Here is a 25037-nt window from a genome sequence, read left to right on the forward strand (position 1 = left end):
GGGCTAGAGCAATGGCTCAGTAGTTATGAGTACTTGTTGCTCTTGCAGAGGACTGTGGTTTGATTCCCAACACCTATATGGTGCCTCACAACTGCCTGTAAATTCTTTTCCAGGCAAACTCTATTTGATATCCTCTTCTTCAGGTACCAGGCAAGCACGTGATGCACATAAACACATGTGGACAAAAATACTCATACACATAAAATAAAACAGGTCTTTTGTTGTTGTTCTTGTTTTCGTTTTTCAAGACAGGGTTTGGTTTCTATGGCTTTAGAGGCTGTCCTGGAACTAACTCTTGTAGACCAGGCTGGTCTGGAACTCACAGAGATCCACCTGCCTCTGCCTCTCGAGTGGTGGGATTAAAGACGTGCGCCACCAACGCCCTGCCTAAAACAGGTCTTTTTAAAAACTTTCCATTTTGCTATAAAAACTAAGAATGAACGACTTTAACACTAGCCAGCTGTTTACCAAGAAGAGGGAAGGAAGAGGTGAAGGGTGGGTCAGAGATCTTGGGACTAAGCAATGTCCCAAGGGTGCAAGTGGCCTTCAGAAGGAAGTGTACGGTGGTTCATTTCTCAAATGCACTGGTTAACTCTACCCCACAGTGGCTGCCTTATTACCAGTGTTGAACCTCTGCCCAGTGGGCCTCGGCCCCAGCTCCTGGCTCAAGTCTTGTGCCCTATTTGAGTCCCCAGGTTTGTATGAGGGACTCAAGTGCCAGCACGAGCCCCTGAGCCCTGTTCTTAGCAGAGGAAACTTACAAACAGATGCTCACAGTTTCGGGTTAAAACCACTTCCAATTCTACTCCGCGTGCTGCACTTACAAACAAGTGACAGACCCTTCATTTGGAACAGGCTGATGTAGCTCCTCCCGGACCCGTTTCTTGGGTCCCACCTGCATTTCTACCTGGAAGGCAGAGTGTAGAATTTCTCTGGGCATGGGCGGCCAAAATTAGATGCCCCTGGGGATGCCAGGGTGAAGGCTGTACAAAGGTCCTGGTCAGCTGCTGGTCACCTGAGTTTCAACAACGAACCAACTCCCTAGGACTCACTTCCTCTTTCCTTGCCTTTAGAGAGGTTGATCAGTCACAGCAAATGATGGACCTCTTTCGGCACGACCTGTTTTCGGTCCTTCGGATGTGGGAGGGCTAGGAATCGGGAATGAGGACTACCTGAGTGGACTCGAGTGTCAATGGCTGTGTTGGGTACTCCGTGAGGTGGGGCTGCCTAGTGGCAGGATGACAGGCTGGGAGCCAGGCGGCGCCCAGCCGTCGATCGATGTGTTCGGCACGCAGCACAGTCTAGCAGCAAGCCCAGGGGTGGGCAAGGACTGGTGGTGAGCTTGAGTGGGCGGGACGCTCGTGGCGGAGAGTTCCAATTGGTAGAGCCTTAGCAAGAGGCGGGTCTTAATTAGCTAGTGGCTGGGAGCGGTGGGGTTGAGCACGACGCTGCGGCCCCGGCCTAGGCACGATCTCTTATCACTAAAGCAGTCCATTGGACCTGCTGCCAGTCTCACGACATGGATCGCCATCACCTCACTTGTCGCGCGACCCAGCTCCGGAGTGGCCTCTTGGTCCCGCTGCTTCTGCTAATGATGCTGGCGGACCTGGCGCTCTCGGTCCAACGTCACCCCCCGGTGGTGCTGGGTGAGACTCGCGTGCGGCGGGACGGTGGGAGGGTACTGCCGGATCCAGTGCAGCCAGTCGGCCGACTTCCCCGCTGTGCATCTGCTTTAAGCACGACACCCAGAGCGTTTTGGTCTCTTAACCTGGGTCGGGTCTGTTAACCCGTCTCCCTCCATAGTGGGCACGGGTGTGGTCAGCCACTCTCTAAAACATGAGATCGAGGGGAAAATATACTGTCCGATTTCCGTATCTGCATCAGCTCCAAACCTTGCCTTACCATGCCCCCATTTCTTAGCTGGAAAGACTGAGGCAATTCAACCCTACTCCAGAGACTAGAATTGGTCTGAGTCTGCCTAGAAGGCATCGCCCTACTATTTCGCAGGGCATGTCTGGTAGCAAGTTCTTTCTTTGCTGGCCATCGAGATTATTGAGAGCATTCCCCCTTGCTCTCAATTTACAAAATGCATGACACTGACTTTCGGGGAGAAGGCCTAAGGGAGGTAGGATAGCTAAGGGAAGGGAAGACAAAAAAAGGCTTGGGACCACAGCTACGAACAGGTGTTGCTCTCTACTCCCTCCCCTACAAGACCTACTTACTCCGGGCTGTGTTGCGGGCCAGGAGACATTCCCTGCCTATTACTCTTTGGTCCTAGACCTGGCAGCTGAACAAGAATCAACAGTGTTTTCTTATGCCAATAGACCAGGATAAAATCTTTGGAAGTCTTAGACTTGACTTGGCCCTCATCTTGAGCTAGTGTTTCAGTGGCCAGCCAGGACTCCTGAGCACAGACACACGCTGCCAGAGCCTGCGTCCCTGGTTCCTGTGCTCTTTCAAGACAGGGTTTCTCTGTGTTCTGGTACTCACTCCGTAGACCCGGCTGTCCTCGGACTCACGGAGATGTGCTTCCCAAGTGCTGAGATTAAAAAGCATGTGTCACCACACTTGACTTCTGGGAATATTTTAATAGGGAAATTGCAGATCATAGAAGGATAGTGTTGACTGGCAAAATGGTCCTAGGACACCTCAATAGGCAACTTTAACCCCAGCACTCGGGAGGCAGAGGCAGGCCGATCTTTGAGTTTGAGGCTGGCCTGGTCGACAATGCAAGTTTCAGGACACCAGGGTTACACAGAGACACCCAGTCTCAAAAAACAAAACAAAACAAAAAATAGGCATTCTAGGTCAGGAAATGGTCTGGGGGATTCTGGGCCCAGTTTTCTTAGAGATTTGTACATACTTGGCCCTGCCTTTCCAACTTCTAGGATGGCTCTCGGGGATGAGATCTGTGATGGCTAAGCACAGAGAATCAGAGTCAGTCTGGATGAGTGGGTGCCAGGGAAGTCTTCCTGGAGTGTGCTGAAACTAAGGTTGGTTGGATGGTTGGAAGATGCTTCCAGGCTGGTTGGAATAGTTGAGGATGTGGTGGGAGGCAGGAGGCACATATGGTGTAGACCTTGTGACTTATTGGGTCATCCGGACTTTACTCTGGGAACCAGTGTAAAGAAGTCACGAGTGAGCCTAAGGAAGTCTAAGAATGGGGACCTTGGCTTTGGGGTGTATGTTCTCTGACCATATGCAAGTTTGCAACTTTTTTTGTTTTTTTTTTTGATGCAGCCCTGTCCGTAGCCCTGTCCTCTCTTTGTAGATCAGGGTGTTCTTGTATTCACAGAGATCTGCCTGCCTCTGCGCCCTCATACTGAGATTAAAGGTGTGTGCCACTACCACCCAGCTTGTTTGCCATGAATTTTTTTTTTAACCTGGATGAATTGGTGCTAACTGCACTTGTTAATACATCCAGTCTTTGGTTATCCTAAGTCATAGCAGAGACTCCTCAGACTCCACAGGGATCTGAACATCTGCACCCTCAGCCTGCCCATCTTTTCAGGGTTTGGGGCTGCTGCTGGTAACTCAGAGACCGGGAGAGAGCCGTTCCTGTTCCTAGGCACAAAGTGTGGGTCCTCAGTTAGTGGTAGAGACAACAGAAGTCAGAAAATTGACCCCATGCAGGCATGCAGGGGGTGGAACCTTAGGCAAACCATTTGTATCCCTCTCAGTCATGAAGCCTGAAGACCAAGTTCCATCCCCAGATGAAACCAGTTCTGGCAAGTTGTCCTCCAGTCTTCACACACATGCTGTGTGTGCTCTCATATGTATGTATGTATGTATGTATGTATGTATGTGTGTATATATATGTAGGGGAAGCTGTAGCCACGCCTTCTTAGGGGCTGGCTACAGCTTCCCCTACAATTCCCCCCACTTCTGACACCTGCTATAGTAGGTAATTACCAAGACAGAGTCAGGTAGAAATATAAGGGTATTTAATAGGGAAAAGACTTACTTACAGAGCAAACCAGCCAGCCGGTGGTAGTCTGTACAGCAAGAAGCAAAGAGAGAGCGAAACCGAAAACGCAGTCCCCCTACTCACTCTGACCACGCCCTCACAAGCCCTCAGGTACTCCTGTAGCCAGCCCCTAAGAAGGCGTGGCTACAGCTTCCCCTACATATATATATATATATATATATATATATATATATATATTTTAAATAAGTTAATGTGATGCTAAAATTTATATGAAGATGACCCTTCCCAGTGTTAGTTGAAGTAAAAGGTTTTTTTTAAGATTTTATTTATTATGTATACAACATTCTGCTTCCATGTATATCTGCACACCAGAAGAGGGCACCAGATCTCATAACGGATGGTTGTGAGCCACCATGTGGTTGCTGGGAATTGAACTCACGACCTCTGGAAGAGCTGTCAGTGCTCTTAACCTCTGAGCCCTCTCTCCAGCCTAAACAGTTACTTTCTTTCTTTCTTTCTTTTTTTTTTTTTCCTCCGAGACAGGGTTTCTCTGTGTTAGCTTTGGAGCCTATCCTGGCACTCGCTCTGGAGACCAGGTTGGCCTCAAACTCACAGAGATCCGCCTGCCTCTGCCTCCAGAGTGCTGGGATTTAAGGTGTACGCTACCAACGCCCGGCTGAAGTAAAAGTTTTATGTGTGGCTCTTGTCCTTGTTTCAGGCACCAAGTATCTCAGGAAGGGGCCATTGCTTTTTTAGAAGCTACATAGCCTGACTTGGGAAAGGGGTATCTGGTGGCTTCCTCTTTCACTCATTTCCCCTTTGGTGGATGGAGATAGTGACCAGACCACATGCCCAGCTCACTGTATGTCATGTAGAGGCTCCCATGCAGGAAGTTTCCTGCTTCTGTACCTACATCATGAAGGGAGGGGAAGGCATGCTTCTCACCTGCTTCCCACAACACTCTGACACTGGGATAACACTCAGGCAAGGACATGTGCTGTACTGGGTTCAAAGTCACCGGTGAGGAAAGGCAAGTGGCTCTAAATAGTGACTGTGGGTCTTGGAAGGGGTTGTCTCTCTGAAGTGTCCAGAGTGTAGCCTATAACAAGAACATGTGGCCTGTAACGTTAATGGGAATAGATTATGGGGCTTTTGTTTGATTGTTTTGTTTTGTTTTTCCAGACAGGGTTTCTCTGTGGCTTTGGAAGCTGTCCTGTAACTCTCATTGAAGACTAGGCTGGCCTTAAACTCACAGAGATCCGCCTGCCTCTGCTTCCCAAGTGCTAGAACTAAAGGTGTGTGCCACCACCACCCGGCGATTATGGGGCTTTCAATACTTTGAATTAAAGGGATGAGTATGGGCTTGGCGTTACCAGGGCCCTCGAGTCTGTGTGAGCCATGAGATTGACAAGGGTGGTCTCCAGTCATGCTTGGAACTTGGCCCCACCCCACAAGGGTGGCTGCTATGGCATGTTACTGCAGATTAGTCATCTGCAGCATACCACTCAACCATTCCAAAGCCTTCCACAAATCTATCCTCTGGAACTTTCCTGCCTTTAGCAAGGCCTCGGGGCCTTGGTGGGTCTGCTGGTACCATTGTAAGCATCTGTTATTTGTGGTTTTTTTTTTTTTGTTTGTTTGTTTTTTGTTTTTTTTTTTTTAAATCATGACCTCCCTCCCACAGGCCTGTAATCCCAGCATTTGGGAGGTTGGAGTCAGGAAAAGTATGATTTTTGTTTTGTTTTGTTTTTCGAGACAGGGTTTCTCTGACTTTGGAAGCTGTCCTGGAACTAGCTCTTGTAGACCAGGATGGTCTCAAACTCACAAAGATCCACCTGCCTCTGCCTCCCAATGTCAGCAAGAACTTGTTGAAAAACAAAAACATACAAAACATAAGGGTACTACTACCTCTAGATTTAGTTTTTGGCCTAGCACTCTGCTTTGTGCCCCACTGCTTGGGGGGTAGATAAGACCCTGGTTGGTCTTCTTTACAGCCAAGTTTAAGCCTGGAGGTTACTATCTAATATCGGGACTGTAGCACTGGCCAAATTTTGGAGGTTCTGGAAAACTTCCATGAGCCTCAAAGCCCCTCCGAGGTAGAGTATGTTCTGGGTATGTTAACCTTGGGAACCATCTGTATATGTAGGGGCAGTCTAGGCTGAGGTCTCAGGACAACCACAGCCTTTTAGGGAAGTGACTAGCTTGAAGCTCTTTCTGAATGGCCTACGAGGAAGTTTCAGTGAAGATCCAGGGAGGTTATTTTTATTCCATATCATTAGAGAGAGTCTTATGGGCCTCCCCGAAAGTAATCAGGCCTCCCTTTAAGCTGCCCCAGGGTATCTGTTGGTGGGCTTCTTACCCATTAATGTGGCTCTTGCTTCTGTTTGTTTTGAAACAGGATCTCATTGTGCAGCCCATATTGGGCTGCCAGTCACTTGATCCTCCTGCCTCAGCTTCCTAAATGCTGGAATTACAGATACTCACTGCCATGCCTGGCTAGTAACAACTTTTCTACATGAAGGTGGTGTTCGTGACTCTTGAGTGGCCCTTTTACAGACTCAAAGGTTCTTGGGGGTCCCCAGCTTGCCAGGGCTTGGGCCCATGCCTGTCTTTTTCTTCTGCAGTGCCTGGTGATTTGGGTAACCAGCTAGAAGCAAAGCTGGACAAACCAAAGGTTGTACACTATCTTTGCTCCAAGAGGACGGACAGCTACTTCACACTCTGGCTGAACCTTGAGCTGCTTTTGCCTGTTATCATTGACTGCTGGATTGACAATATCAGGTAGGGGCTAGTACACACAGGTGGGGGGACCACTATGGGGGCCTACAGAGACCTTCAGAGTCTTTGTCCTCATTCCTCAACTGATGGAAAAGTACCCTCTCCTGGGCTCTGTCTTCTGCCTTTGATCTGGTCTGGTCAGCGCTAGCTCTACACACTGAGGCATGTTCTCTCCTTCTTGCTGCTCCTGATCCTCCCTTCTCTAGTTTAGCCATCAAGTGCTAGACTCAGTGTGGCTCCCCTCCTTCCTTTGCCTGAGTCTTGACTGCACCTGCCTCTCCAGCTGCTTGTTCTTCCTGCCATAATTCTGCATCTCTTCACATTGTAATCTTCACATATGGGGATTCTGATTTTTGGGGGGGAGATTTTGATTTTGTAGGCTTCACTAATCCCTCCCATTCACCCTTTAGAACCTAGCTTTTGAGTTGGCTCAGTGATTAAGAGCACTAGCTGCAGTGGTCCTCAACCTTCTTAATGCTGCAACCCTTTAATAAAGTTCCCCATGTTGTGGTGACCACCCAACCATAAAATTATATCATTGCTACTTTGTAACTGTAATTAATTCACTTCCCCAACGAAATGACTTTATTCCCTATGTGAAATCGCCCCACCATCACTCCCTCCAGGCCTCTTGTATGTTTCTTTAGCCCTCACCAAGTATCAAATTATGTTGGCAAAGAACTGTGTTTTACCAAATTTAATATAAGGGATTATATTTTTCCCATTATAAAGTGAAATTTATTACTAGTGTGTGGATCAAAAATTTCCCATTCTTACTTTGGTTAAACAGTTATATTGTGTTTTGTACCCTATCATCTCACTCTTTAAAAACTTATTTATTTATTTATTTATTTATTTATTGTATGTGCAGGGGTGTGGGTGTGGAGATCAGAGGACAACTTGTGGAAATTAGTTCTCTTCTTCTACCATATGGTCCCAGAGACTGAACTCAGATTCTCAGACAGACTTGGTGGCAAGTGTCTTTACCTGCCGTGCCATCTCACTTTTCATGTTATGACATAGTCAACCCAAATCTATTTAGTAACCAAACACAAATATGTTTGTAAACATATTTGTATATTGGTATATCTATAATCTCAGCATTTGGGAGGGAGGCTGAGGAAGGAGAATTATCACAACTGAGACTAGCTTAGCTTTGGCAACAGAATGGGTACCAGCCACTGTTAAGTAGCAAAATACTGTCTCAACACCCTGAACAAACAGACTGAAGAGATGGATTTCCTGTATGTCCTAGCACATCAGTGGTTTTTAGAGGATAAAGTTAAGGGGGCTATGAAGTAAACATTTTAGTTGGATGACAAGAGGTTTTAGTGGTCCTGGTGATTATTTTTTTAAAATCTTTTTGTTGTTGTTTTTGTTTTTTCGAGACAGGGTTTCTCTGTGTAGCTTTGGAGGCTGTCCTGGAACTCTCTCTGTAGACTAGGCTGGCCTGGAACTCACAGAGATCTGTCCTGCCTGTGCCTCCCGAGTAGTGCTGGGATTAAAGGTCTGCACTACCACTGCCCAGCTACAGTATATTTTTTAAAAAGTTATTTTTAGATTTATTTTGTGTGTATGATGTTTTACCAGCATGTGTATGTATGCACTGAATGCATGCTTGCAGAAGTCAGAGGAAGACATCTGCTGGAACTGAAGTTACAGATGGCTATGAGCTACCAGGCTGGTGCTGGGAGTTGAACCTGGGTCTTCTTCAAGGAGCCATTTCCCTAGTTCCTTTTCCTTTCTTTAAAAATTTCCCTTCATGTTTATGTGTGTTTTGCCTACATGTATGTCTGTGCACCATGTATGTAGTGCCCACAGAAACCAGAAGAGGGTGCCAGATCCCCTAGGACTGGAGTTACTATACAATGTATCTTTTTGTTTTTTGTTTTTGGTTTTTTTTTTTTTTGGTTTTTCGAAACAGGGTTTCTCTGCAGTTTTTGGAGCCTGTCCTGGTACTCACTCTGTAGACCAGGCTGCCTCTGCCTCTTGATTAAAGGCATGTTCCACCACACCCAGCTAAAGTATGTAGCCCAGGCTAGCTTTGATCCCCCTGCCTCCACCACCTTCAGCAAATCCTACTGGCGTGGACCACCACAACCGGCTGTTTTTGTTTTTCAAAACAGGGTCTCACTATGTATCTCTGGCTGTTCTGATTGTTCACTCCTTAGAACAGGGTGGCCTGGAACTCACAGAAATCTGCCGATCTCTGTCCTCCCAAGTGCTGGCACTAAAGGCGTGCGCCACTACACCTGGCCTATACAATGTATCTTGATCATATCCAGCTCCTCCCAAAGATACCCCTTTCCCACTTTCGTGTCCTCTCCTTTTTATTTTATCTTTGTTTTGTTTTGTTTTTTGTTTTTTTGAGACACAGTTTCTCTGTAGCTTTGGAGCCTGTCCTGGCACTGGCTCTATAACTCACAGACATCTGCCTACCTCTGCCTCCTGAGTGCTGGGATTAAAGGCGTGCACCACCACTGCCCCCCCCCCCACTTTTCATTTTTTTATTTTTTAAGATTTATTTATTTTTATGTGTATGGGTGGTTTGCATGTATACATGCTGGCATCTGCAGAGGCCAGGTCTTGGAATAGCAGCCAGTGCTCTTAACTGATGAATGTCCCTACCTTTATTTTTTTAGAAAATCACATTTATTCATTTAAGGGTAGGTGCACATGCTATAGCATGAGTGTATAGTTCAGGGGACAACCTGAGAGCTTTAGTTTTCTCCCTCTATCATATTGTTTCCAGTGATGGAACTCAGGTCTTCAGCCTGGTGAGCAAGTACCTTTATCCACTAAACCAACTTACTGGATCCATCTTCCTTTTCTTGCTCCTTTTTGTTTGTTTCTTTTTGAGACAGGGTCTCTCTGTGTAGCCTTGGCTATGCTGGAACTCCCACTCCCACTCTTCAGCCCCAAACTTGGGCTGCCACCAAGTCAGACCCTTAAACTCCACATGTGCATTATGACACGCATCTACATACAAATGAACAAATACATACATATGACAAACAATAAAACTTAACTTTTTGTTTCTTTGAGATAGCCAGTTGTGATGCTGCATGCCTTTTTTGTTGTTTTTGTTTTTTCGAGACAGGGTTTCTCTGTGGCTTTGGAGCCTGTCCTGGAACTCATAGAGATCTGCCTGCCTCGGCCTCCGGACTGCTGAGATTAAAGGTGTGGGCCACCAACGCCTGGCTGCTGCATGCCTTTAGGAGGCAGAGACAGGTGCATCTCTGTGAGTTCAAGGCCAGCCTGGTCTACAGAATGAGTTCCAAGGTGGCCAGGGCTACACAGAGAATCCCTGTCTCAAAAAAAAAATTTTTTTTTTTTTTTTAGCTGGATCTCTATAAATTACCAGGCTGGCCTTGAACTTTCAGTCCTTCTTCATCAGCCTCTGGAACAGGGGGGATTACAGACCCATTTCAGCCATAATAATATTTTGTCAAGGGCAGATTAGTCAGACCTTGTGACACATACCTGGGATTCCAGTGTTTTGGAGACAGAAGATCACTGAGAGTTCAAGGCTAGCGTGGTATACAGAGCAAATTCCTAGGGCTGTATCGAGAAACACTATCTAAAAACAAACAAAGATTATCCAGGCGGTGGTGGCTCAGGCCGCAGGCCTTTAATCCCAGCATTTGGGAGGCAGAGGCAGGCAGATCTCTGTGAGTTCGAGACCAGCCTGGTATATAAGATCTAGTTCCAGGACAGCTTCCAAAGCCACAGAGAAACCCTGTCTCAAAAAAATAAAACAAAAACAAAAACCCAAAAAACAAAACAAAGATTACAACAAAAAAGGAAACAAAGTAAGAGAAAACAGTTTTGTGTGAGGGAGGGTGGAGGTGCTCCCTTCAGTACAGGGAAAGGCTGGACATGTGGCTCTTTTCTAGCCCTGGCTAGAAAGCCCCTGGCTTGGGGCTGAAAGACCCTGGTTGCTACTTATCATCAATGTTAGATGGCTCACAACTGCTTATAACTTCAGCTCCAAGGGATCTGATGCTTGCTGGATTCCATAGACACCTGAACACATGTCATATGATGTATACTCACATTAACATACAGACATTGCACATAGATTTTTAAAAAGACAGGGAGGGAGGTTTGGTCTTTATCTTCCCTCTCCCCCAAGAAAGATAATGGAGCTGAAATTTTCTTATGGCCTTATGCTATAGTAATCATTTTACCTTTGTAGCAAATGTTACTCAGGTGCTGTTAACCCCAATGAATTATGATACCTTTAGGGTCTGACAACGCAGTCCTGTCTAGCCTGGAACTCGCTATATAGATCAGGCTGGCCTCAAATTCATGGAGAACCATCCATCCACATCTACCCGGGAGTGCAGGGTTAAAGGCATGCACCTCCATGCTGGGTGTGTTACCAAAGTTGATGTTAATAATCAGTAACTGAGTTGCTGCTTTATGTGTTTACTAAATTATTTATTTATGGTTTTTCAACACAGGGTTTCCTCTGTGTAACAGCCCTAGCTGTCCTGGAACTAGCTCTATATATCAGGCTGGCCTTGAACTCATAGAGATGCTCCTGGTATCAAAGGCATGTGCCACCATAGCCCTGCTACATTTTTTAAAGATAGGATTTTACTGTGTAGACTTGGCTGGCCCGGAACTAAAGGCATGTGCTATAACACCTGACTATAATTTTTATTTTTACTTTTTAATTTTATTGCATGGGTGGGAGTGTAGGGGGTGAGAGAGGGTTTCTCTGTGTAGCCCTGGCTATCCTGGACTCCTTTTGTAGACCAGGTGGCCTTGAACTCCCAGAGATCTGCCAACTCTGCAACCTGAGTGCTGGAATTAAAGGCATGTATGTACCACTGCCAAGCCAAGTTTTTGTTTTTGTTTTTGTTTTTGTTTTTTGTTTTTCAAGACAGGGTTTCTCTGTGGCTTTGGAGGCTGTCCTGGAACTAGCTCTTGTAGATCCGCCTGTCTCTGCCTCCCAAGTGCTGGGATTAAAGTCGTGTGCCACCAGTGCCCCAGAAGGTCCTGTCTAAACAACAATAAAGACCAACAAAACAGCAACGCAAAAGGGATTGGTAAGATGGCCCAGTAGGGGCTGGAGAGATGGCTTGGAGGTTAAGAGCACTGACTGTTTTTCCAGAGGTCCTGAGTTCAATTCCCAGCAACCACATGGTGGCTCACAACCATCTGTAATGAGATTATGGTGCCCTCTTCTGGCGTGCAGGCATATATGGAAGTAGAATATTGCATACAAAATAAATAAATAAATCTTAAAAAAAAAAAAAAAAGATGGCCCAGTAGATTCAAACACTCCCCTCTCTAGCGGAGAACCCAAGTTCAAGCCCTAGAAATCACATGGTGGCTCACAACCATCATAACTTCAGTCCCAAGGGATCTAATGCCCTTTTTTGAAGGTACCAGCTATGCATGTGGTGCATCTATGTTCATGCAGACAAAAGTCTTACACATACGATTAAATAAAAAAAGGGCTGTGAGACAGGGCCCACTGTGTAGCTCAAGATGGGCTCAAATTCCCAATGTAACCCAGGCTGGAACTAACAATCCTGGCTCTGCCTCCTGAATGCTGGGATCACAGGTGTGTTTTATTGGTCCACTATTCTCGTGTGTGTGTGTGTGTGTGTGTGTGTGTGTGTGTGTGTGTGTGTGTGTGTTTCTTTCATCAAGAACATGTTTGAATGAATGACATACACTGTCTAGATTTGTACTAGAACACTCTTGAGGTCTGCACCATAATAAAATTGCCACCAAATGACAATTTTAATTTAATCTTGAGGCACTCCTTGGAAATGGTATTGTCTTTAAACCTGTTTTACAGGAGATGGGGGGTGTAACTCAGTGTATCATGGATAAGGCTTTGAATTTCATCCCAAGAACCACAACAAAGCAAAACAAAACAAATGTACTTTATAGATAAGGAAATCCCAAAGCTCAGTGAATTTATAAAATTGATTACAGCCATTTCATTCAGCTGATAATCAGAAAGATGATTCAGACTCAGAATTGTATTATCCTAAAGTCCCTTCCCAGAGAGAAGTCTCTAAAGGCAGACTATGATTCTGGTTTTTTTTCTAGATTTATTTTATTATTTTATGTGTATGAGTGTTTTGCTTGCATATATGTAAGTGTGATGTATGCTGGGTGCCTGTGAAAGTCAGAAGAGGACATCAGATTTCCTAGGACTGGGAGTTACAGATGGCTATGAGCGGCATGTGAGTGCTAGGAATTGAACCTGGGTCCTCTGCAAGATCAACAAGTGCCTCACCTTCCAAGACAGGGTCTCTCAATACCCCTGGCTGTCCTGGAACTTGCCCTGTAGACTGGCCTTGAAGTCAGAGATCTGCCTGCCTCTGCTTCCTAAGTTCTGGGATCAAATTGCGCCACTACCACACTGCCTGACCTGAAACAAGTGTTCTTTTATTTTATTTTATTTTATTTTTAGATTTTATTTTATTTATTATGTATACAGTCTTCTGCCTGCATGCAGGTGGAGGGCACCAGATCTCATTCAAGGCGGTTGTGAGCCGCCATGTGGTTGCTGGGAATTGAACTCAGGACCTCTGGAAGAACAGTCAGTGCTCTTAACCGCTGAGCCATCTCTCCAGCCCCCCCCTTTTTTTTTTAAGATTTATTTATTACATATACACTATTTTACCTACAGGCCAGAAGAGGGCACCAGATTGAATTGTAGATGATTGTAAGCCACCATGTGGTTGCTGGGAATTGAACTCAAGACCTCTGGAAGAGCAGTCAGTGCTCTTAACCTCTGAGCCATCCCTCCAGCCCCACAAGTGCTCTTAATAAATCAAAGAACATAGCTAATGCTTGGTATATGTTTGCACTGATTAGAACTTCATCAGTTGGGCTGAAGAGATGGCTCAGAGGTTAGGAGCACTGCTCTTCCAGAGGTCCTGAGTTCATTCCCCGCAACCACATGGTGACTCGCAAACATCTGTAATGAGATCTGGTGCCCTCCTCTGTCTTGCATGGATACATGCAGGCAGAATGCTGTATACATAATAAATAAATCTTTTTTTAAAAAAAGCTTCATCAATTAAAAGCTTTTCCCAGAGACTTGCTGGCCGATCCCCTGGACACCCAGGCTTCCCTGCTGTCCAAGCTGCCCTCTTTGTTGACTTACTTTTTGGAGTGTGATTGCAGTTATTCTTGGGCTGTTGAGCTATATTTCTATTTTTGTCCTGGAGACACATGGCCTCAGGTACTGCCAACAGAGGAACAGGTTGAAAAAAGAGATTTTTTTTTTGTCTTTGTTGTTCCTCTGACCAGTTTAGATTTTCATCTTGCACAAAGCTGCCTTGACTTTCCACAACAATTTTCTACACTTTGTAGGTTATCCACTGGAGAGAGTGGCCTCAGGCCCTACATTTGGATCAATGTTGGGATCCTGAAAGCTTTCTTTCTTTCTTTCTTTCTTTCTTTCTTTCTTTCTTTCTTTCTTTCTTTCTGTTTTATTATATATGTGGTGTTCTCCCTGCATATTTGCCTGCTGGCCAGAAGAGGGCACCAGATCTCATTATAAGTGGTTGCTGGGAATTGAACTCAGGACTCTGGAAGAGCAACCATTGCTCTTAACCTCTGAGCCATCTCTCCAGCCCCTCCTGTCAGCTTTCTGTGAGTGACTTTTTTTTTTAAACAATTAAAACATTTTTTTGTTGTTTGTTTTTTGAGATAAAATTTCTCTATGTAACAGTTCTGGCTATCCTGGAACTCACTTTTGTACACCAGGCTGGCCTCGAACTCACAGAGATCTGCCGGCCTCTGCCTCCCCAGTGCTGGGATTAAAGGTGTGCACCACCACTGTCCTGCTAGATCTGTGTTTTATAAACCCGCTTTGTTACATTTGTCATTTTGTTGTTGTTTGTTTTGTCTTTAGATACAGGATTTCTCTGTGCAGCTTTGGAGCCTGTCCTGCTGGGTAGACCAGGCTGGCCTCAAACTCACAGAGGCCTGCTTTGTTACTTTTTCATCTCTTTTATACCTTTGACCAAACCAGGGACTGAGACTGGAGTATGGCTAAGGTCACAGGACAGTATTGAGACATACTAAGCTTAGTGGAACCTTTGAGTTACCGACTCATTATCTTCTCCTGTCAGGCTGGTTTACAACAGAACATCTCGGGCCACCCAGTTTCCTGATGGTGTGGATGTGCGTGTACCGGGCTTTGGGGAAACATTTTCTTTGGAGTTCCTAGACCCCAGCAAAAGGACTGTGGGTATGTAGCTCTTGCTCAGCATCTCCAGGGCATGTAGCTGGGGCTCTGGGCTTTCCTCAGCTTCTAGAATATGGGAAGTACTACATTGTTTTCAAGGGGTAGCTTATGAGCTGTCCTCGATTACTTTGACACAAATCCCTTTACCACGTCTTCAGGGAGACAGATGTCACTGTCTCTGTGGGTGTGGTGTGGGTGGCTAACACTGGTTGTATTTTATGTAACTCTATGCATTTCTGTCTGTAGGTTCCTATTTCCACACTATGGTGGAGAGCCTTGTGGGCTGGGGCTATACACGGGGAGAAGACCTCCGAGGGGCTCCCTACGATTGGCGCCGAGCTCCAAGTAAGAAATCCCCCACCACCCCACCTCTCTTCTGTCCCTGAGGGATTGGGAGGCAGGGATAAGGTAGTCTTGGCCATTAATAGGCCTTGGGCTCTCCCTACATCTGGGCCTTGGCAACCAGTGCAGAGGCCCCAGCCAGCAGTTCTGAGTGAGTCTTGCCTTGTCCTTCCCTACCATTCATCCTAGGACCCTCTGAGGCTTGGTCAAGAATAAGACTGAGGGGGAAAATGAGCCTCTTGGTCCTCTCTTCATGAACCTTTGGGGGAACTAATCTGCTCCTACTTAGGCTCTAACATTCTCTGCACCCCCTAGTCCTGGGTCTGGCCTGTGGATTGGTCAGTGGTCCAGGTCCCAGGACACTTCCAGCCTGACCTCTGCTCGGCTCTGGCCTGCAGATGAAAACGGGCCCTACTTCTTGGCCCTCCGAGAGATGATCGAGGAGATGTACCAGATGTATGGGGGCCCCGTGGTGCTGGTCGCCCACAGTATGGGCAACATGTACACGCTCTACTTTCTGCAGCGGCAACCACAGGCCTGGAAGGACAAGTATATCCACGCCTTCATTTCACTGGGTGCGCCCTGGGGGGGCGTGGCCAAGACCCTGCGCGTCCTGGCCTCAGGTAAGACCTCCCTGTCCTCTCATGGATGGCTGTTCCCCGGAATGCCTTCTTTTTTTTCTGTGGTCTCATGCTATTCCAACATCCTTCATGTCTCCTCCATGGACTAACATCCTTCTTTATCCAGGGTGCCCTTCTATTTCACTCTTGGGGGCCCAGAGAGATGTCTCAGTGGCTAAAGGAGCTTGCTGTGCAAACCCAACAATCTGAGTTCAATCCCCAGAACCAGTATAAAGGTGTAAGGAAAGAACCAACTCCACAAATTTGTCATCCAACCTCAACATACAGGCATGACATATGTGTTCACACCTATCATCTACACACGATAATCAATTAAAAAGAAAAACAAATATCTTTTTTTTTTCTCCAAAGAAAATCTGGTGCTGTGGCTGGTGAGGGGGCTCAGCACGTTAAGGCACTTGTTGCCAAGTCTCAGGACCTGAATTCAATCCCCAGAACCCACATGGTAGAAGAAAACCAACTCCCACGAGTTGTCCTCTGAGCTCCACACGCATACTGTAGTACTCATATGGACACACTGGCACACGCACCCTTTAAGAAAAAAAGCAGTTGTGGAGCAGTGGGGGTGCACATGTTTAATCCAGCACTTGGGAGGCAGAGGCAGCATATCCCTGAGTTCTAGGCCAGCTTGGTCTGTCGAGAGAGTTCCAGAACAGCCAGGGGCACACACAAAGAGAAACCCTGTTTCAATACCACCCCCCCCAAAAAAGCAATAAAAAGAAAATCTAATAGTACTCCTAGTTTTTCCTCTCTAGTTGATAGCCCTTGTAATCTGTTGTAATATTGTACATAGAGTGGTCTAACTGTTACTTATGTGTATGTACACACGAACAAACTTAGCTTGACCCACAGTTCTTTGGGGTCCCTTCTCAAGTCTTTCTTACCCTGTCCCCATTTTCCTCACAGAGGGAAGGCTGGTTACCATTTCCTGTTTATGAGTTTCACCCACCTGTGTGAGAGGCACTACAGCGAGGAAGCAGGTGTGGGTCTGGCCCCTTCTGCTTGCCTGGCAGTTGGGAATGTCAACCCTCTTTTGGTCCTTCTACAGAAGCTATCCTCTTTCCCCCATGACTGAGTGGTGGCCCTGGGCCCCCTTACTTGGGCACTGTGAGGCAGGGCCATCTCAGGGATCTCTAGGCTTTCTTTCTGCCGTCACTGGTACTGTCTGACCTGCTTGCTTATCTGAAGGCTATGATCAGATCAGGTTCAGAATTTCTCCCAGGAGTGATCCTGAATTGAGGGGACAGTAAGCTCATGGTTTAGAAGTTTAGATACAGTGAGGATTCATCAGCCATAGCTATGCCATTCCTGGGCCTCCAGGGAGACATGTGGGCACCTTCAGAATTTGATATGGAGACATGGTAAGAATTCAAGCATTGGCCATCTCAAATCTTTCCTTAAAACCTCTTAGATCTTTACCTCAGATGCTGGAAACTGCTGCCAACCCTAGAAATTCAGGGGCAGGAGAGATAGAAATCCACAGACTCCTGGGGGTTCCCTTTCCCCAAGGATTCTGGAGGTAGCAGGAAAAGCTGAGACACTGGGGTCAGCCAACAGGGCTGCTTTCAGATAGTGTTGGATAATGGCTGATGATAGTACTTGAACAAGTAACTCCTTTCTCAGTTGCCTCAGGCCCTGAAAGTCTCATCGCTAATGGGAAAAGTTGACTCCAGCTGCAGCTGACTCCGGATTTTTTTTTTTTAATTTTTTTAAAGATTTTATTTATTTATTATGTATACAGTCTTCTGCCTGCATGCAGGCAGAGGGCACCAGATCTCATTCAAGGTGGTTGTGAGCTACCATGTGGTTGCTGGGAATTGAACTCAGGACCTCTGGAAGAACAGTCAGTGCTCTTAACCGCTGAGCCATCTCTCCAGCCCCCCCCTTTTTTTTTTTTATTTTTAAAAAGGTATTTTTAGGGACTGGAGAGATGGCTCAGCGGTTAAGAGCACTGATTGTTCTTGCAGAGATCCCGAGTTCAATTCCCAGCAATCACATGGTGGCTCAAAACCACCTTGAATGAGATCTGATGCCTTCTGCTGGCATGCAGGCACAAGACGTATACATAATAAAACTCTTTTTTTTAAAAAAGGCATTTTTATTTAGTCTATGAGAATTTCATTCATATAGACAATGTACTTGGTCATATCCCCTCTCAATCCTTTTTCCAGTTCCTCCTGGCCTTCCCCCATACCACATCCTCTTCCCAGTTTCATGTTTTTATTTTTTTAAAGCCCCCTGGGTGACTCCAGCGGTAGCTTCCCACCCCATTGCCTTGCTTCCAGCAAGTCTGGCCTTCTGGCACAGGCTTATAGATGGGTAGGATGAAACCAGGCTGACTAAATGCTGGTCTGGACCTAGGAAAAGAAAGGCAAATATACAGTTCAATGTAATAAAACAAACAAACAAACAAAAAACCCAACCAGCCTATTGTCTTGCTGTTTCCTCTTAGACAAGACTAGTGCTCACAGGCATGGTGATAGACACTTAGCAGGGCGTCCTTTATAGATAAGCAAACAATAAATAACTCGAGGTGGAGTGCTGGCTGAATCTCTAGCGAGGAAATACATAGGGAACACGTAGATATGGATGCATGTTTTCCACGTACAGAAAAAATAGGAAAGAAAGAAGAGAAAAAGAAATAAAAGCTAGTGATGCAGAGATGGGGGTATTGACCATTGGCTAGGTTGGAGAACCTGCTGTCCAGACAGTTTGCTTCCCTTGGCACAGGTTAATCCAAACCCTTTCCTTCCAGGAGACAACAATCGCATCCCTGTTATTGGGCCACTTAAGATCCGGGAGCAGCAGCGATCCGCTGTCTCCACCAGCTGGCTACTGCCATACAACCACACCTGGTCACATGACAAGGTATTTGTGCACACGCCCACAACTAACTACACTCTCCGAGACTATCACCAGTTCTTCCAGGACATCAGATTTGAAGATGGCTGGTTCATGCGGCAGGACACAGAAGGGCTGGTTGAAGCCATGATGCCACCTGGTGTGGAGCTACACTGCCTCTATGGGACTGGCGTCCCCACACCAGACTCTTTCTACTATGAGAGCTTTCCTGATCGTGACCCAAAGATCTGCTTTGGTGATGGTGATGGCACTGTGAACCTGGAGAGTGTCTTGCAGTGCCAGGCCTGGCAGAGCCGCCAAGAGCACAAAGTATCATTGCAGGAGCTGCCAGGAAGCGAACACATTGAGATGTTAGCCAATGCCACTACCTTGGCTTATCTGAAACGTGTGCTTTTCGAGCCTTGATTCCTGTGCCAGGCTGGGTTGCTGGATGGCTGGACCATGGAGCATCTCTTGGGCTCTGACCCTTTCATGGCCTACAAGCTCGGTAAAATGTTTGTGACCATTATTCGAGGTCCTAGGTCTTAGGCTGTGAGGCATTTGCCTCAGGGGATTGCTGTTTCTCATTCTTCCTGTGTCGAAAGGCAGTGAAGAAGGAAGGCACAAATATGGATTCAAAGGACATTTGGTGGAAAGAATGCTGCTACTGATGGCATTGCGACCTTAGACTGGCTCTGTGAGCTGGCTTGCTTGGCTCCTCACTCCAGTCCCCAGCTCGGGCCACGCAGTCTTCCTAGCTCTCTGGCCTTTCTCCTCTAGCCCACTGGGGCCTAACCTTCCTGTGAGGGATGTTACTGAGCTGAGGTCCTGCCCTGGAAGGTTCCATAGTGACTCTCAGGTGTCCTTCCCACACACTGGCTTCAGGTAGCCTACTGGTTAAGGCTGCTAGCCCCTGTGACCTCACTGGTGGACATCCTGGGTGTGGCCTCCTGGAGGCAGTCCAGCACCCCTGCAGGCAGGGCAGTTTGTTGTGTTCTCCATGATTCCTCCAGGTCCTGGGATATTTAGATTCCATTCCTACCTCTCACCTCTAGCAGCGTCCTAGTCCTAGTTCTGGATTGGGCAGCAGAGGACCCCTCAGTTCTGGGGGTCACATCCTAGGACTCCTGATCTCCTTGGCTGTGATGTGAGGCCCAGTACTGAAGCTGGCTCCCTTGGTTCTGGGACTGTATTTTAAGGAGAGCAGGATTTCTAGCTTGGTACCTAAAAGAAAGGGAGCTCAAGGGAACAACTTTCCCTGAGCTACCTTCTTGAGAATTTACCACCATACTGCACACTGCTGTAGGGTATTTCTGCCATCCACTTGGGCTGGCACAAGGGACAAGAGGTGATAGAGTTCCTGTCCAACACCTGCTCCCACCAGGCAACTAAACAGGTTTAGTTTGCCGGAGTTAGTCCAGAGATTGAAAGGGTCCCCGAGAGCAAGGAGCATAGCATCCTAGCTAGGGGTTTTTTGTTTGCCCCAGGGATGCTGCATGGTCTCTGTGTGACAGCAGGGATGGTGACTCTGGGCCTGTCTTAGGGACAGTGGACCTGACTATAGGCTGAGACTTGGGTTAGCTGTTAGGTTGGAGTCCCCAAACCACTTTCAGGCTGGACTATGTACACTGCCTTCCCACAATGATTCTCACTGGGCTTCCCTTGTTAGGCACATTCCCACCATCTCTCCCTCACCTGATGGTGGTCCCCACCTGGGGCCCTGAGCAAGCTGTACCTCAATTTTGGCAATAAAAGTATTCTGGATGCTGTGAAGTGCCTTGTTCTGCACTGTGCATGAAAGGAGGGCGGTGTCAAGTAGGAAGGTGTATAGAGGTGAGCAATTGGGCTGCTGCTTTTGCCGGTGTCTCACCATTATCCTCTGCCTTTGTTTCATCCTTCTCTTCTTTTCTCTGGAATCCATTCCTCTACTGAGACCAAGGAACAGACCAGAACTGCATCTCTTGGATTTGGGCTTTTGTCCTCATCCTGTTTCTGCCCAATCAGTAGTCCCTATATGATGCTCCAAAGCTGGGTGAGGGCTGGGTTAAAGGATGGTCCTGCAAATGAGCCTGGCTGGACTCCCTAGCCTCTGTCTTCCCTCAGCTTCTGTCTTTTGAACCTAAAGTTCATTTTAGGAAGTCACGTCTTATCGCCCGGCCTTCTGAGTCTGGACAGGAATTCATAGTAAGAGATCAGGCACTGGCCAGCTCAGGTTCACCATAAGAGCCCTTAGAATTTTGCTTCAGATGCTGGGAAACTGATGCCAGCCCTGAAAACCCAGATGTGGAAGACATGGAACTCCATGGACTCCTGTGAGCTTCCCTGTTCTCAAGGATCCTAGTAGGAGGAAGAGAGACTAGATTAAGACTGGGATGGGCAGAGTGGTATGAGTAGAGATGACTAAGAAATGGGAACACATGGATATGGACAGATGAAGGGAGTGTCTGAGATAGGGAAATAATGCCGAGGGAGAGAGCCTGGTGCCACTGAAGATGGTTAGTTCCAATACTAGTTTCCCAATTGAGTTGATCAGGCTGTTGATATACTCTATGGCCACTAGAGGGTGATCTAAGCCGCACTGTTCCAGGTATAATGACTGCAGTGTTAGCCAGACAGTCCTGGAAGGAAGTGGTGGTCAAGAAAGGGGTAATGAAGTATGGACATCCAAGCCCAGCTGCGCACCAGCCTAAGTGAAAGGTTGATAACACAAAAAGAAGCCTCACTCCCAAGTCCTACTTGCTTGACCCCTACCCACACCCATGCTATCTTTTGTGATGACCTTTCCAACTTTTTTTTTTTTTAAAGCCTTACTGGGACCTTAATTTCAGAGATTCAGAAAGGCACTCTACCAGCATCAGCCAATTTTCTTTTGACTTTCCTGAGCCTCAGCTTTGTTACCTGATTGAGGATAAATAAATATATCCTACAGGGATGATCCTGTAGAACAGGAATGCCGATGTTGGAAAGCCTCTGATCCTGTGTCTTACACAGAGTGAGTATTCAGCTGGAGAGTTTTATATGTGGACTTGAGACAGCAAAGCCAGAGATCTTGATGCAAGCCAGCAGGGTTCTCTATGTAGCTAGCTATTGCAAGGACAAATGGGTGGCTGTCACCCATTTGTCACTAGATGGAGGGAGCATTGAGTCGGACAGGCTGGGAGAACTGATTCCAGAATTAAAGGGTCAAGTTCAACTGACCTAAATAAATGCAGATTCACTTAGGGAATCCAGCTGCTGCCCAGGCTTCAATACTTATGTGTCTTCTCCCCCTATACTAATAGTCATTGTCCTGATGCCTTGTCTGTCTGTGGATCTCACATGGGGTAGGGAGTTTACATCAAAGGAGTATTGGTGGCCTCATCCTGCTCCCCACCCTTACCCTGCCTCTTGCCTGGGAATCAGAGGCTTGTGCTGGGAAACTTCTCTCATCCTCAGAGTGATATAAGACTGCCTATTGATTTCCTGTCTTTAGACACTGTACATGTTCTTTCTTGCTGGAGCCTGAATTCTCCTAAGAGTCCCTGCCATGCTGTTGTCTGTCTGTCTGTGTTTTCCATGGTGTTAACAACTCTGTTAATGAACTGCATACACCCAATGATCCATCTTGGGGGTCCTCTTGCATCAGAGAACTTTCAAGGATTCTAAGCAGAGGATACAACAAGGGTTCCTCAAGGACTGTCATCCTATAGGCCTATAGGTGTTAAGTCTCAAAGAGACTCAGGGACAAATTTGACATACCAAATTGGATGCTGGCTGCCAGGCTCTTCCAGAACCTGTTACTGCCCACTCCTGGCACTTAACATGCTTGCACTGCCCCTCCCCCCAACTTCTCCAGTCCTTGAGTTTGCTTCCCTTCCCTCAGCTTCTCTTTCCTATATAAACTCAGCCATTTTGGCTACATGCTCTTTTGGTTTTTCTCTTGGCCTCTCAGTCCAAGGCTCCTCTCTTCCTCCACTTGCTCTACCCCTCCCCTCCTCTCATGGCCTGGTCTGTTCTGCTGGTCATGTTCATCTGGAGTCTTCCAGGTGCTTCTGGCAGTGCCCTCCCTCATATCTATAATAAAAACCTTTTCAGCCATACCCAGGAGTTGTCATGTCCTCATTTTCATTCATCAGAAGGAAGTGTTTTAGGAGAGTTTTTGTTTGTTTGTTTGTTTGTTTGTTTGTTTTTTGGTTTTTCAAGACAGGGTTTCTCTGTGGCTTTGGAGGCTGTCCTGGAACTAGCTCTTGTAGACCAGGCTGGTCTCGAACTCACAGAGATCCGCCTGCCTCTGCCTCCCGAGTGCTGGGATTAAAGGCGTGCGCCACCACTGCCCGGCGAGAGTTTTTTTTTAAAGATTTATTTATGTATTTTATGTATGAGTGCTCTGTCTGCATGTATGCATGCACACCAGAAGAGGGCATCAGGTCCCATGATAGATGGTTGTGAGCTTCCATGTGGTTTCTGGGAATTGAACTCAGAACCTCTGGAAGAGCATCCAGTGCTCTTAAACCTTGAGCCATCTCTCCAGAAGAAAGATTTTGTTTTGTTTTGATTTGTTTTGAGATGTTGATTTTATTTTTAATTATGCATCAGTGTTGTGGGTATGGTACGTGTGCAGATGCCCTCAGAGACTAGACACACTCTTAAATGGTGAGCCATCTTCCCAGTCCCTTTAGGGATGATTTGAAGCTATTCCAATCTGTATTTCAGAAGCATCTCCTACCCCACAGTGATGGGGAAATCTTTGGATATTTCAACATGACTTTGTCATTACAAATTCCAACCCCCCAGATTATTTATTTATTGAGTATACAGTGTTCTGCCTGCATGCTAGAAAAGGGCACCAGATCCCACTATAGATGGTTGTGAGCCACCATTGAACTCAGGACCTCTAGGAGCAGCCACTGCTCTTAACCTTTGAGCCATTTCTCCAGCCCAGTCATTATAAATTTTGCTTTTAGTAATAACCCAATCAAATGCCGGGCAGTGGTGGCGCACACCTTTAATCCCAGCACTGAGGAGGCAGAGGCAGGTGGATCTCTGTGAGTTTGAGACCAGCCTGGACTACAAGAGCTAGTTCCAGGACAGCCTCCAAAGCCACAGAGAAACCCTGTCTCAAAAAACCAACCAACCAAAAACCCAATCAAGTTACAAAAGTTCACACTTTGTAGAATTTCACAACAATTTACAAACATGCAAAAAAAAAAAAAAACCCACCAAAAAACAAAACACCCACCAGTCTCATATTTTAAGTAATTTTGGGTGGGGGTATGGAGTGCACGTGGCAGGTGCTGCAGGTTGGACTCTGAGGCAGCTGGCTGGGGACTGGCATGCAGACTGGTAAAAGAGAAGTTCAGATGTTCTGCATTTCCAACCGAGTGCATGGGAGTAATGGTTTTGAGTGACTGAACCTGGCTAGAAGAAATGACTGGGCAGCAGTCCGTGTGTGGTGAATCATGGACAAGAGCATAGAACCATATTTTTTAGTACAGCCTGTTCCCCAACAAACTAGATTTAGCCACACATACTAAATTAACTGATAAATGGATCCAAATCTATAGTGAAAAGCAGATTTACTCAATTCAAATGAACTCACACTGGGAGGAGTGACAGAGAGATCCAACCCCCCCTCCATCTTTGTGGGTCCTGATATGAGGATAGGATTTGTTTATTTAGTTGTTTTTATTTTATTTTGTTTTTCCAGTCAGGGTTTCTTTGTGTAGCCTTGGTTATCCTGGAACTCGCTCTGTAGACCAGGTTGGTCTTGAACTCACAGAGATCCACCTGCCTCTGCCTCCTCAGTGCTGGGATTAAAGACGTGCTCCACTGCTGCTGGCGCCTAGTGGGTTTCAATTTTTTTGTTCTTTATTTTTGTTTTGAGGCAGGGTCTATGTAACCTTGGCTAACCTTGAATTTAGAAATCCACCTCCCTCTGCGCCCCTCCCCCCAGATTAAAGGCAGGTGTCACTAAGCCCTGCTAATGTTTTTAGACTTATTTTACCTTATGTGTGTATGTTTTTGCCGGCCTGCCTGCATGGATGTGTATCACACGCATGCCTGTTGGATTCCCAAGAACTGGAGTTACAGACGGTTATGAACTACCTTATGGGTGCTGGGAATCGAATTCCCTCCCTCTGTCAGTGATCTTAACTACTGAGCTATCTCTTCTGCCCCCGGGATAGAGTTTGACATCTTAAGCAAGACGTGCGGAAACTAGGTGTAGTCCCTTGTAAATTCCCTGTCTGTCTTTGAAGGTCATCCGACCAAGGTGTTAAGTTTTTCTCCAAGGAGCAAG

The 25037-nt window shown here is 46.5% G+C and overlaps 1 protein-coding gene across 2 annotated transcripts; it reads left to right on the forward strand.

Moving 5' to 3' along the window:
- The first annotated feature begins 1399 nt into the window (after positions 1 to 1399).
- On the forward strand, positions 1400 to 22839 carry Pla2g15 (phospholipase A2 group XV). 2 transcript variants are annotated; one of them, XM_027405903.2, is made up of 6 exons: positions 1400 to 1646; positions 6553 to 6709; positions 14821 to 14939; positions 15183 to 15281; positions 15802 to 15901; positions 18675 to 18860. In XM_027405903.2, the coding sequence occupies exons 1-6, from the start codon at positions 1520 to 1522 to the stop codon at positions 18709 to 18711; spliced, it is 639 nt and encodes a 212-aa protein (XP_027261704.1). In that variant the 5' UTR covers positions 1400 to 1519; the 3' UTR covers positions 18712 to 18860. The 2 variants fall into 2 exon arrangements, with proteins under 2 accessions (XP_027261704.1, XP_027261702.1); XM_027405901.2 differs by having other exon boundaries at positions 1402 to 1646; positions 15677 to 15901; positions 18675 to 22839.
- The last annotated feature ends 2198 nt before the right edge of the window (positions 22840 to 25037 follow it).

This window comes from Cricetulus griseus, chromosome 3, assembly GCF_003668045.3.
Source record: "Cricetulus griseus strain 17A/GY chromosome 3, alternate assembly CriGri-PICRH-1.0, whole genome shotgun sequence".
Taxonomy (NCBI): domain Eukaryota; kingdom Metazoa; phylum Chordata; class Mammalia; order Rodentia; family Cricetidae; genus Cricetulus; species Cricetulus griseus.

What these genes read in the sequence shown, in the direction of transcription:
- Pla2g15 (XM_027405901.2), top strand. Translation starts at nt 1,520, where the DNA reads ATGGATCGCCATCACCTCACTTGTCGCGCGACCCAGCTCCGGAGTGGC. An exon ending in TGCTGGATTGACAATATCAG is followed by an intron (nt 6,710 to 14,820) that starts GTAGGGGCTAGT and finishes TTCTCCTGTCAG; the next exon opens with GCTGGTTTACAACAGAACAT. An exon ending in CCCCAGCAAAAGGACTGTGG is followed by an intron (nt 14,940 to 15,182) that starts GTATGTAGCTCT and finishes TTCTGTCTGTAG; the next exon opens with GTTCCTATTTCCACACTATG.